This window comes from Heterodontus francisci, chromosome 2 (genome assembly GCF_036365525.1).
Source record: "Heterodontus francisci isolate sHetFra1 chromosome 2, sHetFra1.hap1, whole genome shotgun sequence".
Classification (NCBI taxonomy): domain Eukaryota; kingdom Metazoa; phylum Chordata; class Chondrichthyes; order Heterodontiformes; family Heterodontidae; genus Heterodontus; species Heterodontus francisci.
In genome coordinates, this window is record NC_090372.1 from 185,255,335 (window position 1) to 185,277,093 (window position 21,759).

Consider the following 21,759-nt stretch of genomic DNA (forward strand, 5'->3'; position numbering starts at 1 on the left):
AAAGCATTACTACACAGTGAGTTGTTATGATCTGGAATGCATTGGCTGAGAGGGGTGGTGTAAGCAGATTCAATAAACATTTCAAAAGGAAATTGGATAAATACTTGAAGGAGAAAATTATGCAGCACAAATTTTTGAAAATGGATCTAGACTTCAATGGATAGAGAATGGGAACTTACAGTTTGGATCTGGCCCATGGAAACCTTTTATCAATGCTCATATGTAAATACCAGCAGTTTACAGAAGGTACCAGATGAAAAGGGCAGGGGTTGGGACTAATTGGATAGCTCTCTCAAGGAGACACCACAGGCATGATGGACCAAATGGCCTTCTTTTGTGCTTTATCATTCTATGATTTTATAAATACACAAGAGAGCTAACTAGGGGTTGTTATTTGCTCTCCCTTTGCATAACCACCAGCGGGAATTAAAACTGTAGTTATATTAGATATCTGATAGCATTAACAATTTTTGTACATATATATATATGACTCCACCCAACTCAGAAGCCCTGTACTGCTGTTTGGCTGACAAAAATGGAAGTTATGCAGGACTCCACAGAGGAATCTTATTAGCAGGATTGTTTAGAAATTAAATTGTAGAGAAAAAAACAGTTGCCTTGGTCACATCACAGGATAAGCACTTCCCATTCATGGTGTTTACCTCTAGAGGTAAGATTGGTATTGGTAAGATAAAATCATAGCCTCTGGTATAAAGTTTCTGAATAGCACATCTTTCCCACAAGTAAAGTATGTACACAAATTTCCTGTAAAATCATCTCAGTTACAAAATATCAATAAATAATCAGGTCTTGTAGAAGAAAATAGCACTAGTGGAAGATGTATTAGCGCTTGGAATAAATCAATATTATAATGGAATTTGTCATTAGATCAGCAGCTAAATGAATTGCACACAAACATTGAACGTATATATACCTAATTCAGTTTATTTCAGTTTCTACAAGTAGAAGCATATTTTAGAGCTGGTTGTCAGAGAGCCATTCACTCTGATTCAGTATTTTTCCCCCTTTTATTCTGTTGTATATTACAGACAAACAAACCTGAAATATTGGAAAAAACTGGGCTTCATTTTACTCGGATAGAATCAGAATCCCTAATAAAGCGTACAATTATCAAATTAAGGTTAAGAAGTGAGCAAGCTCTAAACTCTACTCATGGGTTACTTGGAGGATTCTAAACCTTTAATTCCTTGGATGTGCTCCACCGGGGGAAATCACAATGAAAAACAGCAGGACAACTGGTTTAATCCACAGCAGAGGAAGTCCTCATACCACTGTGTGGCAAGATGACCAGAGAACTATGAATTCACCAGTGTGATATGTTCAGCACAGTATCCCCACCAACTTAACATTTATAAAACACCTTTAATGAAGCAAATGACCTAAAACACTTCATATTCAATTTGTAGTAATTTCTCCTCCATCATTCACAAAACTCCTAGGATCTACATTATCTTTCCTCTGTGTGTGTGTGTGTGTGGGTGGATGTGGAGTGGGGCCTGGGGGTGGGGTGGGGTGGGGGAGAGGGGTAGAGAAAAGTATACTGCAGTCCAGTAACTTCTCTAGAGACATGATAAATATTGATCCATGCCCTGTAGCTCCCTTTCAATTGATTCATCACTCTGACATTTTATATCCTTTGTTATTTGGAGGCCGTGTCCCCCCAAAAGGGTACTGTTACAACCGAGGTGGGAGGAATGCCCTGTTTATTCTAGTTCCACTTCTCCACAGGTCACAACATATATTTACATTTTTTCCAACTTACCGATACGGTCAATCATAGACTCTATTTTTATCCCAGAATAAAACACACCAACCAAGTTTCTTTAATAAACAACAAAATTATCAGTTTATTATAAAACAAGTCTTAACCAGTAATGAAGAAAAGTATAAACACACAGATTGAAATATTAAAGTTCCCTTTTTAACCTTAGCCCCTCACACTCACACATACACTGTTTAACCAGAAAAATAAAGGGATTTTTGTTTTTAGAGCTCTATTACAGATATATAAAAAAAACACTTTGGCTGAATACGTGCTCATTTTTGAAGAAACAGAAGGCGAGATATGTTGTGTTCCAAAACTCGCATACAGTCTGGCCTCCAAGTACACATAGATGGGTCACTGATATCTTTTAGAACAGTTCTTTTCAGGTGGCAATTACAATTAATTTAGTAGGCTTTTCTTCAAAGACAGGAGACAAGATGAGTTGACAGAGTGGACTTCTCAGGGTCTTTTAGCGAGGTGCTGGAAAGCTGAGCTGGGTTGTGGTCTTCTCGCCTTGCTTGGGGATTCTCTTCTCTCCTTGGAAGTTCTCTTCCTTTTTTAAAATTCAACCTCAACTCAAATCAAATCAAAAGCAAAATCGACAAAAGGTCAATTTTTTTGACATCACTTCTTTGTAAAACAACTTCTCTAGGTGTCAAAAGTTCTCTGTTGTTTCCAGAGCTGGAAGTCAGGTGGCTTCCCAGAAAGGCTTGTTTTCCTCACCTCAGTGCCCCTTCTAAAAAACATTTCCAGGGACTGTTTTTCAAAGTCAAGTGACCTTTCACGACCCCCTTTAAAAACCCCAAAGTTGAACATTTCTTCAAGCTTTCAAAAATGACTCTTCAAAAAATATATTTAACAAAACACAGAGGGACTTTCGTAACAATGCCGTTATGTAATTAAAACAATGACAGTTCACGATGGCATAGGTTATAGTTGCCTGCCCAATTTCAGCATTTTATGCATTCCACTGAAAATGTCTTATGACACGTCAGCCAACAGGAGAAATGAACTTGGAGATTTGGGGACAGTATTACTTTGCGAATCGTAGCCATTAGATGGCAGCAGCGACTAAACAGTGAGTCCTGTATGCTCAAAACAAATTTTCCCACAGATTCTTACAGCAACGCTCTCTTGTATGATCAAGTCATGGTTTTATTTTTAATGCAACCGGTAATTTTCTCGCCTCGAAATTTCAATGTTCTGTGCTGTGGCCTAGAGACTTGTCTTCAAACTGGGCGCTGGAGAAACCGTCACACCGATCTTAACTTGCAATAGATCATTTCAAGATATGTCTTTCTAATTATAGTCACGAAAAGTTTATAGCGATGTAACCTTAAATTTAGAAAGTATTGGCTGTAACCCAACAACCTTCATCTTAAAGGTCAAGTGAGGAGGTTTTCCACTTACTTTCCTGCAAGTGTTAACTCCTTTTTTGCTGTACATTCCTGCCCCAGATGTTACTTTCCAACTCTGCCGAAAGAGATGACGTGAAAAAAATATAGATTTAGGAAATGGATATATATATATTTTTTAAACTATGATTTCTAATGCAGGATTGGATATCGTTAATATTGTGGTAAAACTACGAGAGGAAGTCTACTGTTAAGTCTGGAGCCTTACTGCAGCCCGATTCAACAATTATGTCTTGTACCAGTGATGGCGCAATGCCAGAAGCGTTGGCAAAATAATTATTCCACGTTCATAAATGTCAGTTTCTACATCAGGAGCGTTCACCACCTTTCTATAAGTTGTCCTAAACAGGAAAGAAGTCGTTTGGATTTTATTTCGAAGCAAGTTACTTGTTGCTGTATGTGTCTGGAAACCATGGTACTCAATGATAGTAATTGCGATAGGAATAACGAATACTTCACGCTATCGCCCTGATAATCGCCGGTCTTATTTTAACTCCCGAACAAACTGCGCCTTCACTCTGAAATACGCACTTCGACCCTCATTTGGTTATAACGTGTAAAAATAATTTACTGGGAGAAATATAATGATGAATACGTGGATATGCTAAAGCCAGGAGATAGTGTTACCAGCGGTCTTGCAATGTTGAGGCAGACAGTACAATTAGCCCCTTGTTGCACAGCACATCGTCAGAATCGAATGTCTCCAAGGCGTCCATGTACTACATGAAAAGAATCGCATCATTGTTGAGTGATAAGTTTGTCGAGAGTATGTTTACAGCGACTACATTTTTTCACATGATTAATTTTGACAGTAGCTATAACTTGTTTAAACAGAACTAATTGCGTCGCTCGTGTGCCAAAAAAACCGGCCTCTACTTATCGGCCTGTGTTTGGTGACTGTACAGTGCTGCACTCGATTTTAACGTTTTGATGTGGCTTTTAATACATAAAAATATATAAACCGACGACAGCTTTAAAAGGTTTAATGAAATGATTGGGAGGCTGAAAGCAGAATTCATAAAATGTGACTTCTCTCAGAATTTAAAAAGGTATCATTTAGCTCACAAGCTGGGTTCTTTATGAATTGAGTTGTTTATTAAATGTATTGAACTTTGGGTGACAGGATTTGGAATGTGTATGAATGTAAAGAACTTTCACATTACATCATGGGTTTAACACATCCACGGGCCCACTAACTTACAGTCCATGATTAAGTCACCCGCTGCTTTGTATGGGGCACTGCGATTGCCAGTAGTGTTTTGGGGATAACATTCCGAGGCTCCACCCATTCCCCCAAAACTGCAAACCAACAGCCTTGCTTATCATCTGAGCCTAAACCCCTTCCAAAAAAAAAATTCTTGCTGTTGGCTGAAGCTATATACTTAGATCAATTCTAAAAACTCTTGTTACGCATATAAACTCCCTTTAGTGAACAAAACACATTCTATATAGTAATCAGCACAGGTGATGATATTGATTCATGTCTCCTGAGATATCAGTAAATACGTTAGACTGTCGTGACTACACGGAATGATGTGCTAAGTGGTTAGAGATCGGACATTTTCATTTCCCTGCAATAAGCTAATGTCTTGATGCACAGTTCAGTTATTGCTCACATTATTCATGGGACTCAAGTCATTCCATCCTAATAAAGAAGGTACAGAACTGTTCACTCACATTGTATCCGCAGCCCCAGGTATATTAATAGGTTATGTTAAGAGGGTATATTAAGCATTATCATCTTCAAAGCCTGCACAATTGGACAGTAAGGATGCTATTGTAATTTTGTCTCTTCACTGTGATGTGATCTGGGGTGAGCATCAAGTCAAAAGGGACAGTTTAATTTACAAGATTAGCCAAAGCCTGAAAGCCCTCATCCGCTTCCTTTCAGGCTTTTTCACACCCATTGTAGTCTAACTCCAACCTTAGATTCCAAGTCATAAAATCCATTTTGGTCTTTATATCCCTGTGGCCTTTTTTGCAGCTATTTGCACCAATTACATTTGTATCGTATTCGTTACGTACAGGGTATGGAGACCGAGTTCCGAGTGGGTGGGGTCCTCAGGGGAGAAGAGGAAGAGGAACTGGAGGGAGCTGAAGCAAGGTCTTCCAGGCAGGAGACAAGTGGCAAGGCAAAGATACTGAGGGAGGGAGGTCCAGAGAAAGGTGGCAAGCTGATTGAAGCAGCAGCTGCTGCAGAAAAAGGCCGGTGTTGGAGGACCGGATGGAAAGCATAAGAATGTAGAACCGGGGATCTGGTGGAGATGAGGAGTGATGAGGCTGTGGAAGGAATTGAGTAAAGGAAATAACCATAAACTCTGGGACTTGAGAAGCCAGTGGAGCTCGATGAAAACAGTGGTGACGCAGGGCTGGGCATTTAGCGTGGGTGAGGACAGGAGCTGCAGTGTTCTGTCGGCTATGCATTGCAGAAATGGGAAGGTTGGCAAAGAGAGTATTGAAGAGGTGGTAAAAAGGTGGATTGAGTTTCCAACAGTGGAGGGGGAGAGTTGGAGGAAAGTGGTCTTGGTAACAGGTTTAGTTGCGGTACGAAGCTGAGTTTAAGATTGAACAATACATTAATTAATATTGAGATGGCAGCTAGGGAGAAGGGGTGAAGTCAAACTTAGAGTCATGTTTGCGTGAGCTGCATTGGATGGCTCAGGTTTGGCAGATATTAAACTGGAGGAAGTTTGGTTCATCCAGGCCGTAATGCCAGAATGACAGCTGGAGACGGCAGAAACAGCCGTAGGAGATCAGGTAAAGCTCGGTGACACTAGAGCATATGTGAAAGCTGGGCCAACACTTCCAAATAACATTGACAACGGACAAATCAATAGCAGGGGGAAATTGACACGGTGTTAATCTGAGTCAGTACAGAGAACTGCTGAAAATCTGAAATATTTCAGGTGGAAGCTCAGTATTGGCTTTCGACTCTATTAAATGGATCTGTCTGACCAGTTGGTCAATAGAAAACGACATTACAGCTTTAAGGAATTCCCAGAAGTTGAAATTACAGGTCCAGCAATGGCACTTGGTAAACGTCGGCGTGTCTCTCACCTCCTCGGATTTCATCCCCGCTCAGTTTCACCGGAGGTCACTCGAGATCTTCCAGTAAGACATTTCCACAGGGTTGCGGTTACCATGACTATTTATTCGCACAACAAGGAAAATAGTCCCACAGTATTTTAGGAATGCAGCTGGCTGCACCGAGATTTTGTGAAGGTCCATTCCCAAGATTCCCTACATTGCATAAACTAATGCTGTCAAGCCAAGCAGCAACAAGGAATGTAAATACTCGGACTCGTCTCCATTAGGAGACACTGAAAAACAGTACGCCGCTTACGTGGGAAGATGGCAAAGCCTCACTCGGTTGTTTTTGGGGAGGAGTAATATTTTCAACATTTTAGTTGAAAAGTACAGATTGTTCTGGTGCCTCGCAATAGACATTTGTGCCTAAGAAAAAGGAATCACGTTCCGCCTGTCTAACACCCAGCCAGAGAAACGGAGATGTACTGAACATATATTGAAAATCTATTGCAGAAATGTGAGTTTTCCTTCCCTCTGTTTATTACAATCAACTATTAGAAAAACAACATAGAGGACCGTCGATCTGCATTTGACTGATGCACATATAACCCCATTAAAACTGAGGTTCCTGCTTTCAAATCAATTGAAAACGTTAACACAAAACTATTCATTTATTAATACGAGTCAATGACTCTCCTTAGACGTACACTGAAACCGAACTCCAATCGTCTTTAAGGCGTTTTCACTGTCCATCAATGCCCCTGCCTCGAGTTACAGCAAATACTAAGTTCCACACAAAACTACTGCAGGTTACGGCAATCCCTAGAGCCGAGGGCTATTAAAGGGATGGTGAGGAAGTTTTAATGTAAACATGCCGATTAGAAAGAAAGGATTCTTCACAGAGCCGCCATTTCGACTCTTCCGCTGTTCCAAATGACTTGTGTTTGTCATCCTTGAGCAGGTTTACTTACTTAATCTGTTGACATTTTCTGATTAAATAATGTGATAAAATGTACACACACCACCCACGGAGCTTTGAGCACTGGATAGTTTTACAGTTCACATAAAAACGGTAAGAAAAATTTTAATGCCCAAGACGAAAAATTTAATATACATTTTATTGTAAATTCTCGACAGGGATTCAATAAATGATCTTTTTTTTTGTAACTCAACTTTTTAATGTAACTATAAAGTTCGGTGACGTTTCCCCATAATATGATTGAATTCATAGTCTTTTTACATCAACATTTTGTTTTACTTTTTAAAATTGAATGGTTTCGAAACGTTTACCAAAAGATGGCATAATCCAGGTAAACTGAGAAAATGTAAACACATAGCTTTAGGTTTACATTGCCTTGTTAAACTTGATGAACTTGAGTCTATAAAACTCAGTATGTGCTGACTTGCATTAGTGCTGATGGATGCCTTGGTCATTAGCAGGACTGACCCACAGAGATGGGACTAACTGTCCCTCTCTTATCTTGATTGACAGTCTAATACTGGACCCGGGGGCATCTTTTCAGTACTAATGTGCAGCCTTCCCAATTACTTTTAAATTATCACTAATCTGCCATAAAATTACGTGTGTATTGGGCATAGTTTCTTTTTATGTCAGCCAAACTGCTAAAAAGAATAAAATGCCCTTTTATGAGAAGCGCACACTTGCCTGAACAACGCTGCCAGTCCGTTGATCTGCTTGCAACTATAGTCCAGGCAATTGCCATGGAGTTTTTTTTTTACAGCTTGTAGTCTATAATACTTGTCCATCGCTTCAATTAGGAGCAAAAAAGAGAGGGCTTTGTAATGCAATTGTCTTGCAGAGGAGAGCGCCTTAAATTGGGGGATTATGCGAGCAGGACCACCTGTAGGGTATTCATGGGCATTTCTATATATCCAGGCCTATGCCTTACTGCCTGCAGTCTGGCCAACAATACAGAAAAAGCTGTTTAAAAGACTGTTCTCCGTTCCCTTCATGCTCACTAACTGTTACAACTCGTCCCCCGTTTAAACGAGTTAAGTCTCAAAAACGTCCCTTTTAATTCATTTTAAGGCACCATGGTGGCCGATAGGCTTGAAAACAAGGGAAACGAGGACCTGAAGAGAGAGAGGGGGGGAAAAAAGTACTTCAAGCTTGGAAACGAGACATCAAAGTTATTCGATTCAAAAGGCTCACTCCTACAGATTAACCCTATTGAATTGGACCTCGTTTACGAAATTATGTACTCGGGCAGTGGGCAGCCAGGTAAAAAGTTCAACAATTACCAAAACATTCTTTCTCCTAAACTAACATCCCTCGACCAGTAAATAGATTTCTCTCCACCCCCCCCCCCCCCCCCCAAATAAAGAGGTTCCAAGTATGTTCCAAACGTCATTAAATCAAAGTTGTTTTATTGTTAAAATAGAATAATTGTTTCAAATAATTTTGTTGCTCTGGCAAAGGCAACCACTAAACTTTTTTTATACAAAAAAATTTACATACTCTGTATATACTTCAAAAAAACGCTTTTGTTATGTACACCATTTACAGATTTGTGTTCATAGTACAAATAATTATATAAATACAACTTTGCAAGAAACCCGTATTACATGGGGATATTTAAAAACAGGGGTTTAAGGCAGGTTGATGCACCCGGATTTATAAACCATTAAGATTTGTGTCAAGTACGCCATTTTGTCCCTCTATTTAAATTATTTTAATAAACGTCAATAATTAAGAATTGACTCCTTGCATGAACATTAAATCACGGCATTTTCAAAACGTTTCAGGTTGTGGACACAACATAATAGAGAAAATAAAATCCTTTCCCTCCCACATTTAGCATCTAATGGATGTCCTGTGCATATAAATGGTTAAGATTTAGAAGTATTAGCGCCAGGTACATTGTTCTGGCCAGTCCTTCACTTCTGACTAATGGATACCATTAGAAGTTCATTAACATTTTAATAAGATGCTGGGTGAGAATCTTTCAAGGGGGCGGCTGCTCAGGAAGGAATTTCAGACTTGCGATAATGGCACTTGTTTGGGGTAAGACACAGAGCTGGCGGTGCCGGATCTCCAGGTTAGTCCAGTGCTAGCATCACTGTACATGGAGCCGCTGGTTCCTTTGCTGCTCCAGCAGCAGCGCGTACAAAAGGCCTTCCACGACTCCAGGGTCTTGCCCGACCAGATCCACACGCCGGAGGTGATGCCCACCAGCAGGCACATGAAGTACTTGAGCATGAAGACGGCATAGTCCGGCCTCCTGGCCTCTTGCTCGCTCAGGCAGGAGCAGTTGTGGGTCAGCTCCCAGTGCTGCCGGTTGTGCTGCTCGTAGAAGTAGCAGGCCACCACGATGGTGGCGGGCACGGTGTAGAGCACGGTGAAGATGCCGATGCGGATCATCAGCTTCTCCAGCTTGTCGGTCTTGGTGCCGCCCTGCTTGATGACACTGCGGATGCGGAACAAGGAGACGAAGCCGGCCAGCAGGAACATGGTGCCGATGAACAGGTAGATGACCAGCGGCGCCAGCACGAAGCCGCGCAGGTTGTCCAGGTTCTGGTTGCCCACGTAGCAGATGCCGGCCACCGGGTCGCCGTCCACCGAGCTGAGGGCCAGCACGGCGATGGACTTGATGCTGGGCAGCAGCCAGGCGGCCAGGTGGAAGTACTGCGAGTAGCTGGCGATGGCCTCGTTGCCCCACTTCATGCCGGCGGCCAGGAACCAGGTGAGGGACAGGATGACCCACCAGATGGAGCTGGCCATGCCGAAGAAGTAGACCAGCAGGAAGACCAGGGTGCAGAGGGCCGGCCCCGTCGTCTCGTAGTGGACGTGCGGCTCCAGGGGGCCGGCCTGGCGGCTGCACGCCACGCTCTCATGTCCGGCCACCAGCCGCACCAGGTAGCCGGCCGACACGAAGAGGTAGCAGGCGGACAGGAAGATGATGGGCCGCTCGGGGTACTGGAAGCGCTCCATGTCGATGAGGAAAGTGGCCACGGTGGTGAAGGTGGAGACGAAGCAGAGCACCGACCACAGGCCGATCCAGAAGGCGGTGAAGCTCCTCTCGTCCGCCGTGAAGTAGGGGTCGTGGCACGGCACGGCGCAGTTGGCCATCTGGCCGGTGCGGACCCGGTTGTAGAGCGGGTGCCGCTCGCTCTTGAGCGGCACCATGGGCGCCCGGCACTGGCAGGCCGGCCGGCAGGGCCTCGGCAAGGCGGGCGGCTGCTGCTGCGGCGGGGCCGGGCGGCCGGTGGGCGGCGGCGGCTGCTGCTGCTGCGGGAAGAGCGGCGAGGCCGTGGTCACCTCGGTGCGGTTGTAGTCCATGCACAGCGTGTCCGGGTGGCCCTGGCGGGGCAGCCGCTCGCACTTCATCCTGTCCGGCCAGGCGAAGCCGTACTGCCGCATGAGCGGGGCGCAGCCGGCCTTGGCCCGTTCACACACACTCCGGCACGGCGGCAGCGGCTTCTTGTAGTCCTCCAGGCAGATGGGAGTGTACATGCTGCACAGGAAAAACCTCAGGTCCGCCGAGCACTGGATCTCCACCAGCGGCCAGAACTGATGCACCTCCAGGCCGGCCTCGTCCTGCGAGTCGTGGTTGAACTGGTTGGGCATGTAGGTGTAGTTGTAGCCGATGCCTTTGCACAGGGGCACAGTGATCTCCTGGCAGGACAGCTCCTTGGCGGCCGCCCCGCTCGACCTCCGCAGCAAAGCCAGGCCAAAGAGCAAGTAGAGCTCCAGCAGCAGGTAGCAGCACTCCATTGCAGCCTCTGCTTAGCTGCTCCAGCCTCTGGTATTTTGTACAGTTTATAAACGCCAAGGTAAATCCTTTACAAAAACACAGTGCAAAATGTTGCCCCCCCCCCTCCCACCCCCCACCCACCCCTCTTGTCCCTGCTCTGGATCTCAGACCAACATGCGGATCAGATTTTCACCATCTCCTTTAAACTCAGCATAAGGCTGCAGTCGACTTCACGTAGAGGAGAAGCAATAAAACATCAGCCCTGCAGGCGTGTGATCAAGATGGCTGAGTACGACAACTGCACCTTTTCTTTTTTTTCCGAAAAAATAAAAACTTCACACAGTTCCTCTCCTAACTTTTTTTTTTGCTTGAAAGACTCTAATTTCCTTTTCTTTAGCACCGTCAGTGAAGGAACGAAAGCGACGCTCTTCTGTTATCTCGAAGGTGGATTTCTTTTATGGTCTTGCTCTCCTCCCACCCAAAAAAAAATCTAGGACATAATTTCAGCACCGCGTCCCATTAAATAATCGCCGAGTGCTGAGACCCTGTTCCTGTTGTATATTTATAATGTGAGACAGGCCAAATCCCTCCCCCTCCAGCCCCGGGTTACCAATCGCACAGTGAGAGGGGCGGGGGTTTGGGGGGTGAACCCAGTGTCTGTCAATCGTTTCTCGCCTAAAAGAATCCCACAGTGATAGCTTCCAGAGGGGTTGGGCGTTTAGCAGGTTAATTTTCTCTTGTTAGGACATCGCAGGGGGTTGTCTTAAAGCTCCCTCCTCCTCCTCGAACGGGAGTTGTTTGGGTTTTTGTTTGAATTGAGTGCTGATGTTTCATTTGGCGCTGCCCGGGGACTCACGGGTTGGAATTGCTGGGTCATAAGAGCAGCAGCTCAAGTTTGTTAAGACAATGAGAGCGAGAAAAAAAAACAAAATCATAGGCTTTGCGATTCGCTAGTTTTTGTGAAGTGGAGTGAAAATATTAAGGAAATCGAGGAAGAGATTGCAAATAAATGATTGGTGATCCAACGTATGGTGGGTTGGTGTTTGTGTGTGTCTGTTTATATGCGTTGCAACTGAGTTTTAAATTGCACCAGTTTTAGCTGCACTTTGAGAAAGTGAACAGGCGCAGCCAGTGCTGCTGCACGTTCAAAGATTGTACACGTGCCCCCGTTCCGAATGAACTAACTTGACTGATAAAGCTTACGTTATTTTAAAGCTTCATTTTTGTTCACTTTAATAGTTCCGTTGTCGTGTGACCGCGGTTATTTCATCCATATATCGAATGCAATAAAATATATCTTTTAATAGTGTCGGCAATTCTTTTCTCGCTATATTTCTGAAAGTGCAAAGCAGCTCAGCATCAGACATCTCTCTTAATGATGAATGCATTTGGGGTGGGTTGAGGGTCCCCAGCCTGAAACTGGCATCCGAATGTGACGATTGCATCCATTTACACTGTTGCAGTCCTCAGCGTGTGGGCAATATGCGTGCTGGATATTTTTCTGCAACTTCCATAAAGCCGCTGAAATTTCCCGTGAACTATTCCAGCCTGAAATCTCAAGGGTCTTGTTACAGTATGAGTTTTGGTGGCACGCTAGTAAACATGTCTTGAGCGTAAATATAGGCGAAGGTTGGGTAACTCGAATGGTTTACTGCACCCAAGTGTTCAGTATGTTTTTAAAAAACTGTTGGTTCGCGACCAAACGTTTGTCATAACGTTCCCAGCCCCCCGGTCCCAAACTCAAGTGTGTGTGAACCATAATGTTTCCTTTAATCTTCAATTTTCACAAAAATATTGCAAAGTATGTCGAGTAATGTTTCTGAATTCTGTCAAATGTACTGGTATGATTCCTTTGCTTATGATTAATGGGAACCATGCTGTTCAGACATACAGTGAGTAACATTAGTAGCAGCTCAGAAATAGCACAGGGATTATAGACTGAGCAACTGAAGACTAAAAGCCTCTGGTTTCCATGTTCCTACAACCTTAATCTTTGAAGCAATACATTTAACAAATATCTTTTTTGTTATAATGGTCTGATTACTTTTAATGCAAAGTGACTTCACTAATGAATATTCAGCCCATGTCATTTTAATGAAGGAATAATTTGTTAAAATACATTCTCGTGGAAATATATAAAGCTGCTGGAGGGGATGGCGATCTAGAGCTTTTTGAAAAAAGTCCTGTTTATTCAACAGAAAGACACAACTTCACCAATCACCAACTTTATGAACGTCTTGTCATGTTCTGGGCTTAATATCACAAACCTAAGACTATATCGATTACAAAAAATAAGATTGTTCCAAATGTTTTAGCTGTGCAGAATGTTCTGGATACCATCAGGTGTTCCTGAAGCAAAGTTCTGAAGGTGTGAGCTCTGGTCAAAATTGGCACTTCATCTTAATTTTGGAACACATATTTTAAATAAATTTCTTCAAAATGAGAGGTGCCATGTGATACAAAGCCAATATTTTCCAGCTTTGTTTGTGTTAATTATCAACATCAAGCACACCATGGCCCAGCCCAAAAGGCCCTAGGTTCAATTCATGGTCTGTACCGAGGTAGCTCAGATCAGGCAGTGTAATAGTTGGGGTGCTACATTTGTGCTGGAGAGGGGAAGAGTCCTGATTGCTGTGTACAGTAAATCTTACTGTGGATGTCAGTTTATGATAGGATTGGGCTCAGCTGATAGCCTCTTCAGTTACAAATCCTTGCATGCCACTTTCAGGAGAGTAAGGGAGAACACTTGGAAAGGGAAGGACTTCATGCTCAGGTAAAGTGGTATAACTTTTGGGCGGCACAGTGGTTAGCACCGCAGCCTTATGGCTCCAGCGACCCAGGGTCAGTTCTGGGTACTGCCTGTGCGGAGTTTGCAAGTTCTCCCTGTGACCGCGTGGGTTTCTGCTGGGTGCTCCGGTTTCGTCCCACAGCCAAAGACTTGCAGGTTGATAGGTAAATTGGCCATTGTAAATGTTCCCTAGTGTAGGTAGGGTGGTAGGAGAATGGTGGGGATGTGAGAGGGAATATGGGATTAATGTAGGATTGTTATAAAAGGGTGGTTGTTGGTCGGCACAGACGCGGTGGGCTGAAGGGCCTGTTTCAGTGCTGTATCTCTAAATAAAAAATACATTTAAAAAAAAACTGTTAGGAAGTGTTGTCCACACACTTGCCCAATATGCTTCATAACCTTAGCTTCAGAAAAATGCCTCCTACTGTGGCACAGTGACATTAACTCAGCAGTTCTCTCTGCTACCTTGTTTAAAGTGACACATGGTAGCTAACTCACTAAATAAATTAATATGTGGAAAGATGAATGTTTATAATAGTGTCTCATCATATCTCCTCAGCAGCTATTTTGCATACAGGAAGATCCCACAGACAACAACGAGATAAATATTTAGTAATTCTATATTGGGTAAGTGTAGTAGGTTAGTCAGGTCATGGGGGAACTCCCTATATTTTCTTAAATAGTTCCATGGGCTCTATGATATCTGCCTGAACATCTCATTCAAAGAGCAAAAGCTCTGACAATGCATTGCTCTTTTGCTGGAATATCAGCCTAGAAAATATGTTCTGGTCCTTTGATAAAATTTGAGCCCACAACCTTGTTAACTGAGTGATAAGAGTGGTTCATCAACTTAGTTAAGCTGATACCAGCACTTCATAAGTAAATTAGGTGATTCAACTGCTATTTGGTACTGTAGGTAACTTGAAGTTATAAGTATTATTAGAATAGAGAAGGCTTAACCAAAAGTGGCTATTGAATCTGAGTTAATCACAATATTTAAGTGGCAATTAGATAAGTAGTCAAAGTCAAAAAATATTAAAATGTTTGGGATGGAGCAGGAAAATGAGATATGAATAGACAGCTCTGATGTGGAGTTAGCACCTGCACAGCCACAAAGCATTGTGCATTTATCCTTCCATGCTGAAATTGCTATGATTTCTATGTAAAAATCTAAAACAAAAATGTATCATGATACCTGAATTAATTGTGCATATTGGGGACATGAATGAAAACCTTTGGACAGGACATTTAAAAATTCAGACAAATTTTGCTAGCTTGGAAAGTGATTTGTTTCAGCACCGTAGCAATATCCATACATTAACCAAGTGACATTAACAGATAGGGCAAGCAAATAGGGGGAAAAGTAAGTGTCTTCAGCAAGCTGCACATATCACTTAATTTAACATTAACCAGTTAGTAAACATTTAACTAGGTGTTAGTTATGGGTCAGTGGTATCACTCTCATCTTTAAGTCAGAAGATTTGTGGGTCTGAGTCCCACTCAAGAGAATTGGACACAAAATCTACCCTAATACTCTAATGCAGTACTGAGGGAGTGCTGCGCTATTGGAGGTGCTGTCCTTTGGAGACATTAAATTGAGATCCCATCTGCCCTCTCAGGTGGACATAAAAGATCTTGTGGCACTATTTCGAAGAATGGTGGAGTTCTGATTATCTGGTCGTTATCACATTGTTGTTCATAGGAGCTCGCTGTGTGCAAAACTGGCTGCCGCATTTCCTACATGACAATAGTGACTACACTTCAAAAGTACTTCACTGACTTTAAAGCACTTTATGTTCTGAGGTCATGAAAGGTGCTATAGAAATGCAAGTCATTCTTTCTTTTATAATCAAGTATGTCCGATTCTGTGGTTGTTTTAATCTCAACATATTTCATTAACATCAATGAGAATTATGTCTGCATGTGGTATAAATTCCAGATTGAAAGTTTTACAAGTCTCAAAGAAACAAATGCTTTAAAAAAAAAATTAAATAGATCAAAAATCCAATTTTTTTCCAGACAGCAGTTTCTGATATTGCCTTTGTCATTTTCAGCTTCTCCATTTTTTTTTATTGTGCCATTACCACCTATTTTGCCTTGCACCATTATCCCCTTTGTCATTTAAGCACTCCTGCATCCACCCTATCACAGACCTTCCCTTTTGTTCTTTCCTCCCCTCTCCCCCCTTCCCTGCCTCTGTACTTGCTTAAGCCCTAGAGTCACAATGGCACAATCAGCCCATCATGTCCACACTGGCTCTGCAGAGCAATCCAATCAGTCTCATTCCCTGGGTCTATCCCCGTATCTTCTCTAAACTAAACTTGTAGCTAAAATCCTTCATCCCTGGAACCATTCTGGTAAATCTGCACCCTCTCAAGGATCTCGCACTTTCCTGAAGTGTGGTGACCATAACTGGATGCAAAACTCTAGTTGTGTTCAGCATAACTTCCCTGCTTTTGTACTCAATACCTCGATTTATAAAGTCCAAGATCCCATATGCTTTGCTAACTACTCTCAATATGTCCTGCCACCTTCAAAGATCGATGCACATGAACCACCAGGTCTCTCTGTCTCTGTATACTCTTTGTAACTGTGCCATTAAATCTATACTGCTTCTTCCTATTCCTTTTGCCACCTCTTATATCTCCAACTTTTTCCAGTTCTGATGAAAGACAACAAAGAACAGCACAGGAACAGGCCATTCAGCCCTCCAAGCCTGCTCTGATCTTGATGCCTGTCTAAACTAAAACCTTCTGCACTTCCGGGGTCTGTATCCCTCTATTCCCATCCTATTCATGTATTTGTCAAGATGCCTCTTAAACGTTGCTATCGTAACGCTTCCACCACCTCCCCTGGCAGCAAGTTCCAGGCACTCACCACCCTTTGTGTAAAAAACTTGCCTCGCACATCCCCTCTAAACTTTGCGCCTCGCACCTTAAAACTATGTTCCACCTTGGGAAAAAACTTCTGACATCCACTCTGTCTATGCTACTCATAACTTTGTAAACCTCTATCATGTTGCCCCTCCACCTCCGTTGTTCCAATGAAAAGGTCATCGACCTGAAACATCAACCCTCTTTCTCTCTCCACAAATGCTGTTTGACCTGCTGAATATGTCCAGCACTTTCTGTTCCTGTATCAGATGCCCAGAATCAGCAGTATTTTGCCTTTGGAGATACAGCACTGAAACAGGCCCTTCGGCCCACCGAGTCTGTGCCGAACATCAACCACCCATTTATACTAATCCTACACTAATCCCATATTCCTACCAAACATCCCCACCTGTCCCTATATTTCCCTACCACCTACCTATACTAGTGACAATTTATAATGGCCAATTTACCTATCAACCTGCAAGTCTTTTGGCTTGTGGGAGGAAACCAGAGCACCCGGAGAAAACCCACGCAGACACAGGGAGAACTTGCAAACTCCACACAGGCAGTACCCGGAATCGAACCCGGGTCCCTGGAGCTGTGAGGCTGCGGTGCTAACCACTGCGCCGCCTTTGTAAATAGATCAATGTTAAGTTTAAGAGAATAGACTGGATTTTGTGCTTGGGTGGAATCACAGGTTGTATAATGGTAAAGCACAGTTTTTGTCCACCTGCTGAGATGACGGCTGACCTTGCTCGACTTCCCAGCATCAACAAACTTTACATAATTATGGTGATCTGCAGAATGCCAGTCACTGTCAGCTTGCCATTTGAGGGGCAGAAACTTGTGTGCTGCTACAGGATTTAAAGGTCAGTAGCTTATACAGGCAGCTCCAACAAAAAAAAAATGTTTTAGCAGTAGAACTTATTTAGCTTACCACAGATGTTTGTGAGGTCTTGCAAGAGGGCTAAATGCCTATAAGTTGGGCAAAGCAGCAAATCCAGAAGAGGGCTGCACTATTAAGGCTGGAGAGGCATAAGCCCAAAAGAAAAGAAAACAGCAACAGTGGCAGGAAGTGTCCAGGATAGTGAATACCAACAGAACCAGACCACTCAGAGCTGTTCAATGCCACAAGCAAAGTAAAGGAGTCAGCAGCAGCTTGTACAAATTATGTCAGCCACTTACAGTGACCTTCTTGACCTTCTTGTTAGATGAAAAAATTACTTATCACTGCCCAGGAGACAGCACAGTAGCCTTTACGCTCCCAGCTTTCACCTTAATGTGTTCCTACTCTCATTGCTTTATATGCAAACACCACAATAAGGACTCACATGTATACTAATTGCATAGTGCATGCACCTGGTGCCCCACCCATCATTTTCTACTTGCTGACAACTGGGCTTTGCAGCTTCTTGTGCTACACAATGTTGAGCCCTATTTTTCCCATTCTTTTTCAAGAAGAAGGCACATCATTATGACAGGATGAAAAATGCTCCATGTGGATACAGCCCCTCCCCCACTTTCCTCTAGATGCTGTACCTTTATGCTGTGTGCACTGAGGAAAATCTGCCCTATTTCATCTAATTGTATCCAACTTTACCTGCTAACAAGAAAGATCATGGGATGAGCATTCTGGGCCCTTTATAGGCTGGGAAGTGGGAGGGCTGGTAAATTGGTGGGGGAAGGCGTTGGGAGGGAGCCTGATGTCTTTTGTTTAATTCTTTCACGGAATGTGAGCATCGCTCGGAAGGGCAGCATTTGTCACCCATCCCTAATTGCCCTTGAGAAGGTGATGGTAAGCCGCCTTCTTGAACTGGTGCAGTCCATGTGGTGTAGGTGATAGGGAGGAAATTCCAGGTTTTTGATCCAGTGACAGTGAAGGATCATCGATATAGTTCCAAGTCACGGTGGTGTGTGGCTTGGAGGGGAACTTGCAGGTGGTGGTGTTCCCATGTGTCTGCTGCCCTTGTCCTTCTAGGTGGTAGTGGTCGCGGGTTGGAAGGTGCTGTCAAAGGAGCCTTGGTGAGTTGCTGCAGTGCGTTTTGTAGATGGTACATACTGCTGCCACCTTGCAGCAGTGGTGAAGGGAGTGAATATTTAAGATGGTGGATGGGGTGCTGATTAAACGGGTTGCTTTGTCTTGGATGGTGTTGAGCTTCTTGAGTGTTGTTGGAGCTGCACTCATCCAGGCAAGTGGAGAGTATTCCATTACGCTCCTGACTTGTGCCTTGTAGATGGTGGACCGGCTTTTGGGAGTCAAATGAGTTGCTCGCTGCAGAATCCAGTCCAATGTGCAATGAAGGCTCACATGACAGAGGTGCTAAGGACAGTGTCAAGTTCTGCCTTGGAAGCTCAGACTTTTCTCATGGACACCCAAAACGTTACCAGAGAAACTTAGGCACCAGAACAAATAGAGCTTGTGAGTGGCCATAAACAACCATCTCCCAAGCCTTCACTGACCATTCGGTTTGCTTTACTGTAGATGATTAGCCCTGTAGAACCACCGTCCAGTGCTGACTGACAGCAGAAATGCAATCACATGATGTTGCTGGCTCTCAAGATTGCATGGCATGCACACCCTCCTAGCAGATCTCTTAGATGCCTGAATGTGTGGCACAAAAGAGGCAGAGCCCATGCGAAAATTCAAAAATTCCATCCAAGGAATCGGAACCATAGAACCAGGGATGGATACCATTCAGTTCATTGCTTTTGTAAAATCCAAAATGGATCTTGTAGCCCTGCATCTGCTTCTGTATCAAATATTCATTTAATTTTCTCCAAAAATGCAATGATCTCTGTCTTAGTAACTGTCCATAGCAAAGCACTTCAACAATCTCTTTATTAAGGAGTTTCCCCTAATCTGTCTCCTCACTCCCTTTGTGATAATTTTAAATTCATGACCCTTCATAACGGTCTCTCCGCCAAGGGGAATAATCTTTCCCTTTGTCCAAACACTTCATAATTGAACACACTGGGCTGTGAGGTGAGAACCATTAACAGACTCATATTGAGACACAGCAGCATCACACACTTCTACCAATCAGGTAGCAGTGAGGAGGAAGACAAGATTAGGGATAAGAGTCCACGCTTCACTCTTCCAAGGGTAAGTGGATAAAAAGCATCAGGCACACTCACACTCCTGCTCCTCCTGGCTCCCCAGGGAAGATTTTGTTTAATTAGCAATTTGAAAAGAAATTATCTTTTGTTGGTGGCTGTGGGTGACGCTGAAGCATCCTAGGTGGGCGAAGCCCAGCATCTCTACCGTCATCAACCAATAATTTTGAAAATTAGTGGCTTAGGCCCCTAATATACAGACTAATATACAGTCGTGGGAGTCAGTTGCCAGCATTCGCCAGAGCTGGCGGGCAGCCATAAAGACAGGGCTAAATTGTGGCGAGTCGAAGAGACTTAGTAGTTGGCAGGAAAAAAGACAGAGGCGCAAGGGGAGAGCCAACTGTGCAACAGCCCCAACAAACAAATTTCTCTGCAGCACCTGTGGAAGAGCCTGTCACTCCAGAATTGGCCTTTATAGCCACTCCAGGCGCTGCTTCACAAACCACTGACCACCTCCAGGCGCGTATCCATTGTCTCTCGAGATAAGGAGGCCCAAAAGAAAGAAAGAAAAGAAAGAATACAGACTCAAGGTGCCTAAACCCTTTTTTAAGTTACTGTCCTGGACACATAAAACATGGTCCCCACAAATTTAGCAGGAGGACTAACTTTGGTGCAGATTGGATGCAGGCTTTCCTACTGCTAAATTGGTATGCTGTGCACCCATTTTATGGGCATACCAATTTCCACCCCTTACTGTCAAAGATCAGGCATGATGAATGGTGACTAGGTCAAGGTACAAGAGACATGTTAGCACTGCACCTCTGCAAATTTCCACACCTCCAGGAAAGAAAGGAAGATAATTGAGGGAGAAGCAAGACCAATGGTATTGTGCAAATTATTCATATAGCCCTGGCCTGTGTTGAAATTCCCTAGCCTTATAGATTTGTTATTCTGCAATTTTGCACAAAATGTGTACTTCCAGTGCCGAATTAAAAAAGTCACCTAATTTGAAATTAAGCAAGTAATGTAAGAGTGCCTGGCAAATATGGTCCTACTGCAGTTGCTGCAGCTTGATTGTGCAAAGCAAACCTTGCAAAGTTCCCAACTGGTCCAATATTGTAGCATGGAGCTGACTGTCCTGGTATTTGGAAGGTAGTGACTTTCCTTTTACATACCAGAGAACAATATGTATGAACAATCAGGTATTTTGGTTTGTGTTGCTCTAAGCAGGCACTGCTCGCTTTTATACCTGTGCCCTTATATTTTTCTATGTAATGTGCCAGTAGTAAACGGAATAAATGTTACTGCGAATCAGCGGAAACAAAACACAGCTATGACATTAAGGAAGGACTACACAATTGCCTGCCAAGCTGGTGGAGCACATATGTAGGGGTTTGTTGTTCACAGTCAAATGTGTTGCTGCTGTCTCATGTGACTTCACAATATTTTTGTAGTTGACTGTTGACCTGAATGCCATGAACTGAAAGGGGCTGAGGGATACCATATTTAAACAATGGTCAATTGAAGTGAGACTTGCACTGAAAAAACAATGGCTGCTCTAACTGCCAGAGGTTTAATTTCCATGACATTGATTTCAACAGTTCAGATGATGGGTTGAACCAAGCAGAACTAATTGGAGTTGTTTTTGGCTCTCTTGCAAGAACTGGGTCCTCTTTCTTGCTTTAGCATAAATCATGGCCATTTCATATTTACAATTACAAGACTTTAGTGTGCATGTGCTGCCACAAACAATGAGAAGTGAAAAAAGAATGGTTTGCAAAGACTGCACAATCTGACTCATCTGCACAATGTCACAAATTCTTTACACAATGTTAATAAAGTAGAATTTGTTTAAAGGGAACAACCAAGTTTATCATCAAAAGACTCGCCAACTTTAAGGGCATTTAAGTGGTCATTGGATAGACATATGGATGAAAATGGAATAGTGTAGGTCAGATGGTTTCACAGGTCGGCGCAACATCGAGGGCCGAAGGGCCTGTACTGCGCTGTAATGTTCTAATTCTAATTCTAAAAATTATTTCACAAACATTATAATGGGAAATCCTTTAGCTGTAGGAATTCCTAAGACTGATATTTGGAG

The 21,759-nt window shown here is 43.2% G+C and overlaps 1 protein-coding gene across 1 annotated transcript; it reads right to left on the minus strand.

Annotated features, from left to right (window-relative positions):
- Nucleotides 1-8,599: 8,599 nt before the first annotated feature.
- fzd8a (frizzled class receptor 8a) lies at nucleotides 8,600-11,068 on the minus strand. The gene has a single exon (XM_068014861.1). The coding sequence runs from the start codon at nucleotides 10,961-10,963 to the stop codon at nucleotides 9,224-9,226; it is 1,740 nt and encodes a 579-aa protein (XP_067870962.1). The 5' UTR covers nucleotides 10,964-11,068; the 3' UTR covers nucleotides 8,600-9,223.
- Nucleotides 11,069-21,759: the final 10,691 nt, after the last annotated feature.

Coding starts and splice junctions, on each gene's coding strand:
- fzd8a (XM_068014861.1), bottom strand. CDS start 10,963: ATGGAGTGCTGCTACCTGCTGCTGGAGCTCTACTTGCTCTTTGGCCTG.